General features: G+C 36.7%; 1 protein-coding gene across 1 annotated transcript in view; it reads right to left on the bottom strand.

The window, feature by feature from the left end:
- LOC145963504 (opioid-binding protein/cell adhesion molecule homolog) overlaps positions 1-11,936 on the bottom strand; it is a 281,149-nt gene that overhangs the window by 24,392 nt on the left and 244,821 nt on the right. Inside the window, exon 5 of the mRNA XM_083085532.1 lies at positions 995-1,164. Coding sequence (XP_082941658.1) covers positions 995-1,164 — 170 coding nt within the window. The remainder of the gene's footprint in view (positions 1-994; positions 1,165-11,936) is intronic.

Here is an 11,936-nt window from a genome sequence, read left to right as displayed (position 1 = left end):
TTACACGGATAAATGAAGAATGAACTCCGAGCTACAAGTGCATTAGCAAAGAGAACAGCCAAGTTTGTCATAGAACGATCGCGAATTAATGCCTCGTCGGCAATTCACATAACTATTTGATTTCGGATAATCCAGTACGAAAATTTATCAACGTCAGCGAAGAATCGATCGCGATAGAATCTAGAAAAAAATACACTTTGTGCGATATAAGAAGATTAATTGGAGATCTCGCGATAATTGAGCGATTTAATTTCACAATGACAAATTTGTTTGTGGTTGCTTCAGCCCCCTCGCAAGGACAAAATTTAACCGCGAGAACCTGTTGACGTATAATCAAGCGTTAAAGCGTTCACCGAGCTTTACATAATTTACCTAATAAGCGGATTAATCGGTTAATTGATTTTTTTCAAAACCGCTGACACCATTGACAAGATTATTGTCTGTCAAAAGTTTAAGCAAAATCATTTTACGGCATTTTGTGATCTTGTATTGTCAACTTGTACTTGTATTGTCATCTTGTCTTTAATCTTTTCATGAGCAAGCGCTCACTAAACCCATGCATAAGTGGATTAGTAAAGAAGTAAATAATAATGACATAATAATATGATATTATCGTTGCAAGAATGTAAATCAACTACAAAACGAATCTTTGAGAATAAATTTCATTGGAAATCGAAAGTAACAAAAACAATTTTCGCGTTTTTACGAAATAAAACGCCAGAAAATATAAACGCGAAAAAATATTACACGCACACATAATTGAAAAATAATATAAAAATACTTTTCGAAGTTAATTGATAAAAATAAATATATTTTCAAGGGCATCGCGATATAAGTTGAATGCCCCATAAGGTGAGAATAATCTTCAAAATCGAAATCATTAGATGTTTGCGATGTTTAACAGGCTCGCGATCATCGCAGCGAAATGCTAAGTTTCCGAACTTGGTACTGTTATTACAACGACGAGCTCTTGATAAGGAAACTTGAGACTTACCGCGCGATCGCCAAGATTGCGCACTCTACAGTGTAGGTAAGCGGATTGCCCGACGGTGGTTGTGGTCTCCCTCTTTGTCGTGTTGTCGAAGTAAGGTTGACTAAAGGGTTGCTCCCAGTAAGAGGACGGATGGTGCTCCACCACCGCTCTCCCGTTCTTGGCCGCGCATTCTGCCAAAAACAATAAGGTCCGTTAATGAGATTTATTTATCATCGCCATCAATAAAATATTGTCGCGCAGCATTGGCGTTGAAGTAAAATTTAAAAGTCCTGAATAACCAAGTCTTTTAAAGATTGAAGAGAGCGAGAATTGAATGATAGAAGCTAATTAATTGAGCTAATTATTCGATATTAAATTAAAAAAAAAAAAGAATTCACATTATACTAAAATACTTCATAGTAGGAATTATTAAATTGTGTGTATAATTGAGAATAGAGATCTTAATAGCATATCAATAATTGTGCAAAATTCGCAATTTGATATCGATGCGATAATGAGATAAATTGGGTAAACCGATAAAACGAGATATAGCAACAAAACAGATATAGTAAGAAAACAAAATTTTATCGACAAGTGACCGAAGCGTTATTAGCTCGCATAAAATCTCCCTTGTACCGCGCTTTCATAAGGAAATCGATTTTTCTCGCTCGACGGAAGAACGAGTCCCCATTATCGGGATAAGTTCGAGTTTATCCGGTTGAGTTTAAAGCTGAACCTGGACTGAGCCAGTACAGAAATTCAGATCCGGGACGCTGTTTGAGACGTCGATTGCCGCGAACGGACGAACGAACTCTAATAGAACACCCTTCGGGAATTCTACTTCGTTTCTGGTATATTAGGTGAAGGTACATCTTTGCGATGAGATTTCTGCCGGAACGAAAATCCGATCGATGCCTGGGAATTGCAAGATTTAGATAGACTGATCACATCGTTCATTAGAGAAGTTATGTAAACATAAAAAGAATATTCGTTCCTAATATCTTCCATGCAATTTTATCCTTATGCAATTTTTTACTATTCCTTATGTCGGGCGTGAATAGTCTCGAAGCTAATCTCTCGCTCTTCTACATTTATTCCTCAAATATCGTATTGAAATCGGATAAAAACAAATTGAATATCGAGGAGATTGAAATAACTGCAAAAAATGATAAGAATAGGATATAAAGAAGAATGCGGAAAGATATAATAAGAAATATTATTTGATATACCATACAATATCGTCATCTCATTAAAGATATTTAATAGACTTTGAGACGCGTTTTTTACAGCATCCTTTCGAGTGCGGCTGTTTTTCAAAGTAACGATCTGCCGGTGTGACGTAAAATTCCCTGCAACAGTCCCTCATCAATTTTTTTCAGCCCACACCCTCATCTCTCTCCAACCGCTCGTCTCACTGATTACTTTATTCCGAGAAAACGATACTCTTGGTAACCGGCGACGTAAAAACCCGTCCGAGAAACCTTTTATGTACGTTATACGAGGTCTCTCTTAGCAAAGTGAGAAAATTTACGAAGGGATGCTACCGAAGAATTTGTATTCTAACGTTGATACTTTATAAACACGGTGGCTACGTAATAATGCCAGTCTTAATTATTAATCGAATTTTTTATGTTTAGATGTATTGCGTAATGTAATCAATATTTTGATGAAGTGAAAATTAGTTGTGTCAGAAATTCATGACGGTTATTTTATCCCAATATTAGAAATATTTTCCGTTTTCAAGAAACACTAGAAAAACGCTTTTCTTATCTTTTTTTAACGCGTAATAATTCCGCTTGTATCAGTATGTTTCACGCAAACACAATCGATTGATACATTATACAAATTAACAATCGTAAATTTCTCCCATTTCAAAGCAAATTCGTTAGGAAATTCCCGAATGCGGAATCGAACCGCCGATATTCTCCTCCCTCGAAATACCGGAAAGTTGCACAATGCGGGGCAAAAAGCAACCGATTCCAATCGCAGGCTGTTAATCGGGTTTTTCGTCGGATTGCAGCCGGCACGATGAAAGTGGATGGCAAAAAACATTTAAAAACTATAGGACGGGTCGGAGCGAGTTCGGAAAGAATGAGTTTGTTAACCCCGACTGTGCTCTTCTTTCTCCACTGAAAGTTCGAGGCAAAGGAACTCGGGCAGGATGAGAAGCTTCAGGTGTTTGCTAATGGCCCGCGGCGCCAAAACCAATCATTCGTCGATGGCCGTCCCTCTCCGTTTGTTCAGTCGCGTCGTACTTTTTGTCAGTCTCGTCAATGCTCGGTTTTCATTTCCATATTAACGCGAAACTCGAAAGAAATCCGATGACGAACATCAATGGTCCAGATATTTTCACGTGTATCAGCGCGCATGCGTGTCGACCTACTTCGATTAACATAGTACTACTGTTCAAAATAAGTCACAGACACAGGAATTTAATTTAAAATACCACGTGGAATTTTACAATCTCGGCTTATGCGCGCGTGCATAAAACAAATTAAAGAAATTATTATTCATTAAATAATGGTTAACAATAGATACAGTTTCATGTTAATTGTTACGAAAGAGTGACTCGATATATAGTGTAAAGTTAATTAAAAATTTAGATAAACAATTTCCACCTTGTTTTGTATAAAATACACTTCAGCTACGGTATAATTAAATCGTAGAAATGAAATTTTTTTCTCTCTCGGACGGTTTCTCTTTGATTTTCGTCAGAGATGTAAAACCAAGTCACGGCAGCTACGTCTCGTGCAGCGACTCAAATGCAAAAACTTGGGGTCTCCCAAAGTTACATTTCAACTATTTTCTTGTTATTCCATTTCCAACAAAACTGGTGCAGCTATCCGCGAAAAGAAATCTAAGAAATGCAAGATTAAAGCTCAGTATACAAAGGACTTTCGATAGTTTCGATGTTTCGCTTAAAGAATTTTGCAATCGCTTCTCAAAGACGCTCAAGGTAGCGATATCGCAAAGATAAAGATAAAGTTTTGCTAAAAAAAAAGAACATTAGCGATCGTTATATATTTGCAAAGAAACGCGGTTTGCAAAGAGACGAAGAATGAGAAACAGAGAAAAGCGTTTATCGCGAGGTAGATTCGTTTGTTTAGTTCCTCAAGACAAACGCGACGTTCACTCGAATGTGTTTGTTAGCTACGCGGAAGCAATCCTTTCGAAGAGATTACGAAACGAGGAACGCGGAGAATGTCGTCGAGGCGTCTGCTTTTCGCGAAAGTAACGCAACCTCGAAAGTAAAGCAACACTCCTCGTTGAAATCCAAGTAGCTTATGTTCCCGGCCTCTCAGCTTGTTCAGTCGCGTGGAGAACTCGAACGAGGCTATGTGTCTTCAGATTCAGGACGTGTCTGCTCGAAAGACACGCGCGAAATTTTCCCCGCGAAATCCAGAAAAAGTCGAGAGAAAAGTTTCTATTTAAGGATGTGGCGAGGATTCGCTTCTGCTCGCACTCACTCACGTTTTTCTAGACCAAACAAGATTCGCTGGTTTTGCCATTTTGCTTCTATAGAGTTATCTTCTGACCGAAAATAATCCCAAAAGAGATGTGCAATCGAATAAACGTATGTAATAGTAATCCCGAAAAAACTATGAAATAAATATTTCACGCTATAAAAATAAAATTCTCTCGGTATAATAATCTATTCGATGTATATTAAATTCATCATTCGCGTTGCAAGTTCATAAAACTCGCTCCATTTCACGATATTAAACCGGACGAGTTATTTAATAACATCGTGGTTGTGGAAAACCACTACGCTTTCGAAGACATCGATTAACTTTACCAATATAATGGCGTATCTATCGAATAAATGGAATACCAATTGTCATCATTAAAGCGAAAATTCAATGTATATTTTAACTTTACACAATATATAACAATAATATTTCTGTGAGGAAATAAAATAATGCAGACTTAAAAGAAATTAAAAAAGTTAAAATAAACTAAGCTTCAATATTTTTCACATTATCATTAAATAGTATCATTGTTATATAAGGATTTAAAAATTCATAAAAAGAAGAGAAAAATTACTATAGCCCCTACACCCCACATAAATCCAGAAAATTATTTTTCATCGAAAAACGTCTTGTTTTGAGGCTAATAAGATAATAAAATATTGAATGTGAAACAAACACACATATTTTAATTTAAAATTAGAGAATATCGATAAAGTTTCGCGAATGTATCTCGCGGTAACACGCTGAAAATATCACCAAAGTATTCGTCGTAAGTATTGCGTGTAACACGAAACTTCTCGCTAAAATCTAAGTGGCTTATGTTCTGCCCTGCATGTCGTCTCGTTCCTTTTCCAACGCTACTCCCATATGTGTAAAAGCGGAGCTTTTCTTCGATCCACCGACAGGTAAGCACGTTTTTTCCTTCCCGTTTTTCTCATTTTATTACATCGACTTGCAATATCGGAAAATTACGTCGAGGTTGCAACGCATCTTCCCTCGAACGAAAGGTATTAAATATTGCGTCACACAATTACTTTTGCAAGCGCTGCGTGCAATCGACATTGGCGAGAGATAGCTTGGAATCGATCTGTTTTTGTTCCTTTAATGTATATAAAACTAATTGTATGACGCAACATTTAATATCTTTTGTTTGAGCTTTTACACATATACACACAATATAACAGAGATTAAATTAAATTAAATTTAAGACAGAGATTATATTAAATTAAATTTAAGTTCTATTAAATTCTTAAACAAACCGAATTATACTGCTCTTCGTATGAGTTAGCCTTCGCACAAATCCTTTTCGATTAAAAGCTGACAATTGACTGAATAATATTTCAGATCTCTCTTAGGTCACGCAATGTCAACAACCCCCATTTTAGTGTTCAATAACCTTGTACCACTAAGCTGTTGTTTATGTTCGAAATCTTAGTATTAATGTTTATGCTCGAAAACCTTTAGTATTAGCAATGTTTGGATTCAAAAAATAAAATCTTCTCGTTATTAAATATTCACATCAATATAGCGATTTGATTAATATAATTTAAAGTTATAGTTTTTCTATTAAATTAAATATTATATATGTATATAATACTTAATTTAATAGAACTTTAGACTATTTTTAATCTTTCTGTTTCTTTCTCATTTTTTCTCTTTCTATATTAATCCTTTCTTCATTAGGATTTATTTATTTTAAGAAATTTCGAATTTTTTATAAATTTTTCTAAATAAATAAAATTATATACAATTTCTTGAAAACCTTCATTAATTATCATTAAATTATTTCTCTTTAAAATTTGAAATATACATAAACTAGAGTGCGAATCTACCGAGTAGTTTTAAAAAATATATCTCCGTAAATAAAAAAGTACGTCCATAATTCCGAAAGCTAAGAACGAAAAAGTTGAAAGTAAAATTATAGAGCAACATTTTTAAGATGTGAAATTCACGAAAAAATGAAAGTATAATTAAAAACGTTGACGCAAAGTGGCATAAGTGGCAAAGTGCCACGCGACACAAGGACAGTTTTAAGCGCTTTATTAGGAAAGATGGATATATATATATATATATATATATATATATATATATAAAGACGAGAAATATATATATATCAACAAAATCGCGTAAAACAATGCGAGCCTTTACTTACTATCTTGTAAGCTTACGAACGCTCCGGTATAAGATGAGTTCGCGGGAGTTTTACGGTTCGACGAGTTGAGAAGAACAACGGCCGTTTTAAAAGAAGAGTAAGAGCGTAAAGTGAAACGGTGAAGGTAGATTAATTCTTTCGTTTAAGCAATGCTCGTAAATGCTTGTGGTTTCCTGAACTCGAATAATCCATTTCAAAGTAATTGTCGATATCTACAAACATCTAGAAACAAATTATATATATGCATATCAATATAGAGGTAGAACAATATCCACTCATTAGAATATATTATTATAGCTAGTTAACTTCACATTTTTTTTACGTAATCATCGTTTATGATAAAATGTAATGTAATCATGTGTAATGTATAAACGATGTATATAAAATATATACAATTTGTAACACAAGGTGTAAATCTCATATTTTTCGCGTACAAATGATTAATTTGCAAATTACATTAGGAAAATAAATTTAGAAGATAAACTAGAGGAATAACTTATTAACTTTAGTCTCTCAACGTGTTTGCAATCTTAAGATTCGATGCTGGAGAAATATAAATTTCCATATCTTTCGCTAGTATAAGTGAATCGTCTTTATTCGTGTGAGAAATATTTTATCTCTCACTTATTACATTCTCCAGAGCAGGCTGTTTATATTATATGAGCCAACTCGTCGATTTGTCTCGACAATTTCGGCGACTTTATAAAAGAATCTCCGCCGTCGTCGCTCCCGCGTCTAGATTGATAAAGAATGGTGTGAATCGAAGTGTACGCAGGTGAATATATTGCACGAGGATGCGTATGCCGATCGCGCAATCGCAATCGATGTCGTCCATAAATTTGCGGATGGTCGTGACCGTCGCCTGTCCCAGGCGTTCGTCCTCTCTTCGCCCCGCTTCCCGTATCCATCGCGTGTCCGCGCATTTATCAGCGATTTAAGGATCGTTTCTGGCCGAAAGTGGACTTATTACGATGCAGATTCGGACCGGTAGTAGCTAAAGTAGCTCGTCTCTCGGATCCGCTCCGGAAAGAGAATCTTGCGGGGGCACGCGACGGCAATTTTAAACGCGCGAACGCGCCATTAAAGGCACGTGCCAGTCATCGCTCCACGCGTTACATTTGCATTAAATTCGAACGAGCTGTTAATCGGCTGAAGCACGATGATATCGCGCGAGATTCTTCAATGAATCGACAACGAGAAGCAGAGAAAGATCGAACATGTCCCACCGTTCGCTGAATGAAACGAAGAGATGTTTGACTTTCCCTTTAGTCTTAACTCATTACAACGTCAAATAGTCGATGTCATCCTGTGAATTGAGAATATTCCGAGCAAGATGTTACGTGGTTGAATTTCGACGCTTATTCAACGAGCATTAACTTGATATCATGGAACAAGAACCGCCAATGTCATCGACTCTACAACGATAGGCGAAGGGAATATTAGATATAAAGTGTTCCGTTGCATCCATTTATCAAATATTAACTCAATGCATAACTTTGCAAACAAGGTGTTTCGCCTTCATTCATAGAGTATTAGCTTGATATCTCGGTATGAAAACAAATGTCTGTAACATGCTGAGAGAAATGTTCTATAGAGAAAACATAATTCAATATGGAATCTTTGTAAAATGCATCAATATTATGAAAAGTTTATAAATTTTATCTTACTTGTAACAGATATATGCATATAAAAATGTATGAATTGAAATGAATTTGCGAATTAAGCCGCATACAAATATATCTATCCGTCATAGTGGGTCTGGGCTATCGTGGGACATTTCGCGCGATCAACTTCAAGTGTTTAAGTCGACGTTCTCGCTACGAACTCGAGGATAAAGTAGACCAAAGAGAAGTTAAGCTCCTTATCGCGCGGGCCAGAAATGTTGGTCGCAGCAGGACCGGCCTCTCCGGACCAAACGAATCCGGGATTCTTTTCCAGGACGATTCCAGGCGAATGGATTTGGTCGAATTCATCTCTTATTGCAGCGGTAACTTCGACAGCGCGGAATATCCGCAATGGGTACCGTCGTTCGCAAACAGAGACGTCGGTAGTGGTGGTGAGGGGTCGCTTTTAAGTAAGTGGAGTGGCCGCGAATACGCAAACTTTCGGGTGCTTGTCGAATGGAAACGTCCGAAACTTTTCCAATTTCTTGCGTCAAAGGGAATATCCGATAAACACGGCCGCGCCGCCGTAATTAAAAGTACGCAAAGCCGCGGGATCGCGAATACTTTTCGAGGCGAGCGTGTGAAACCGCGATCCACTTAATCCCACAGATCAGACAGAGACGAGAGAATCCGCAACGCGATTTCTTTGGGTTACGTGACGAGATGATCTTTTCGTCGAAAAGCGACGAAAAAATTTTCACGCGAACTGTATCGATTGAACTATATACGTCGAAAAGGAATGGGACCGTGATAATCGCACCAAAATTTTTAATAGACTTTGAATTGGGTTTGCATCTGGTTAAATTTAATCGATTCGATATCGAATAAATGTATCGCGCTATCGCGTTGAAATGCAACAAGTAATTTATGAAATTATCATCACACGAGATCTATGTAAAAACGACAATAATTAGATTTGCCAATCGAAGTATTAGTGGTTATTGCGTGATCTCGCGTTATCGGGACGCGATGTCAAAGTCAATCCTCGGCGAATTAGCGCGTCACGATAACGAAAGGCATGTAATAAATCTGTGTTCATGTCTGTGTAAAGCGTTAGACACAGAACAAACGCGGACAATCGGATGAAGATAGTAAATGATGCACGGGACGAATATTGTTTACGGATTTAATTGCGAGTTTTATAGTTTGATCGATGCGCGGATTAAACCGAATATGCGGATTTGATCTAAAGCGCGATCTGATACATATCGATAGCGAGCGACCGAAATGCTATTCATTACTTCCACCACATATGTGTTCATTTTAAGTCAGTTCTCGAGTTAAAACAATCATTATATTTTGCGCAAATGCTTATTAACCGTCTTGTAAATCTGTATTTTATTTTATCATATATGTATGAATTTTGAAAGAGAAAAAGAGAGACAGAAAAAAGAAAATAGTTAGTTAATTAAATTCAAATATATATTTGTCGTTAATTTTTTTTGTTATCCTAAAATTTTCATAGAATGAGTCATTTATTCTTCTTAATTTTGCGCATTAGAAATAGGATGGATTAGCTCTCATTCTTGAATCAAACTTCTATCAACAAAATTTGGCGTAGAAGGCGCATAAATTTGAGCGCATGTTCGCGGAATGCGATCGAGTCGGCGATATTAGTGAGATAAATTTAAGATCGATTCGTTCATAATAGAATCGATCGATTGAGGATATTGATTCTCTGGAGTTTCCAACGGAGCGCGCCAGCGATGAAAACTCAGTTTCAGCGTATATACGCAATCATAATAATAGTACAAGATTTATTGCATTTTTCAGTTATGTAACAATGCCGAACGAATGACAGGACACGGGGGGCAGACAAATATAATAGATCCTCCATCCATATTGACGCGTGCATGTATGTACATATATTCGATCAGGCGCGCAAGCTTATGCAAAACGTCCATGTTCGCGGTAACACACTTCCAGTTTGGATTTTCGATAATGGCTAACGTCAAAAATATTGCTTTCAATAACGCGAAAAAGGATGGAGGAGGACACTGCCCGCCCCATCGGTCCCCTCCGATCGAAAGGAATTTTAATAAACGAGGTTTCGCATCCGTGAGAGTCATAATACTCGTCTGAGCGTAAGTAAATGTACGTATATGTGGGTTGCGTATGTGTGTGCGTGCTCCTTTGCCTTGCAAATTTCGCGAATACGGTCGCGTCCTCATTACACGAGTTGTACGTCACAAGCTCGCATTAGAATCGCCGAAAACGATGTTGCCGCGCCCAGAATTATGGGTGTATTATTGCGCAACGAATAGGAAGATTGTTTCTTTTTTATATGATTAGAGAAAATCCGAAGTCACGTGTGTGAAACGCGCGATAGATATTCTGACAAGTTATTAACAATTCAAAAACTTATGTCCAGAAAAAAGAAATTTTTTATAATAAAAAAAGATATTTTTTTTTTATATTAAATCGCGTCTCGTATTATAAAGAAGAAGTACAAAATAATATTTAAAGGACACTCAATTATGGAGAATTATTTCTTAAGAAGTAAACTTTCCTTTTTAACTTCCCTTTCCCTCTCTCTTATTCCCTTTTTTGCCTCTAAGAAAAGAAAGAATCTTTTGACAACAATTTCTCTTTATCTCACAGAGATCAGTGTAAGGTTTGTAACGTTTTCAATAGTTGTCGATCGATAGAATTTTTGTTGGTCGAATAATGTAAATCCCAGAGTATCAAATCCTGCAAAGCGCGTTGCGTGTTATGTATCATTAGTCGCGCCGAACACGAGAGTTTCTCGTTACTGAATCAGCAGCCCCTAATCTTTGTGACGTGAAAAAAAGCGTGTCTTTGATGATCGTACATCGGATGACGCACTGTCACTTTATGGCACACGGGTTTTTGTGCAAACGATCGGATAAGCACCTATTGATCTATGAAACTCGCCATACGTCTCGATTGCGATCAAACTAACAACATTCTTATCGAAAACCTGAAAATCTTCATTAATTCTGAGTACGTCTCTTTTTTTCAAGCGAAGCTTGATTACTGTTGCGCATATCGATTGCGAAGCAACAATATAAATAATATTTTCTCAATGTAATTGTATTTGCAGTAATCGTCTCAGTAAACGTCATTGCAAAATATATCGAATAGATATTTTATCGAAAAATCGTCGTGTCGAACAAAAGTGTATTTTAAATGCATCTTGCAATTATAATTGTTAATTATCCAGCCATTTATTGTAAACAACCAATAAAAAATTGAAAAATATTGGCATTTCTGGGTCAACGTGAAATGAAAAATGTACAGCCACATTTAGCGCTGCAGCAGAGCATGCGGCAAGATTACGAGCCATTGTGCCGCATTGTAGCAGATGTCAAATTAAAGTGCTGCGATAACGTAAAAAATTCTCCGTAAAATTGCCATAGCTGCGATGTAATCTCGTCATTTCGATTTTACGATTGCAAAACTTTCGCATCGCAGGAAGTTTACCCGTCACTTTGATATGACTTTCAATGTTCACTGAACTTCGATTGAATAAATTTCGCAAAAATCTTCATATTTTTCCAGCAATCAAATTTGATAATTTAAGTAACAGAAGAGGAAAAAATACGGGACATTACGTACGATATTTCAAATACGAGTCTACTGTGACGATCAATCATTAATCCGGCTATATAGGCTTTTTTTAACGGATCAAAAGGCGTGGTCGGGAATCGCCGTGG

This window comes from Camponotus vicinus, unplaced genomic scaffold, assembly GCF_025532165.1.
Source record: "Camponotus vicinus isolate PSW18456_S1 unplaced genomic scaffold, iyCamVici1.0 SCAF_1, whole genome shotgun sequence".
NCBI lineage: Eukaryota > Metazoa > Arthropoda > Insecta > Hymenoptera > Formicidae > Camponotus > Camponotus vicinus.
This window is presented reverse-complemented; position numbering and strand designations above follow the sequence as displayed.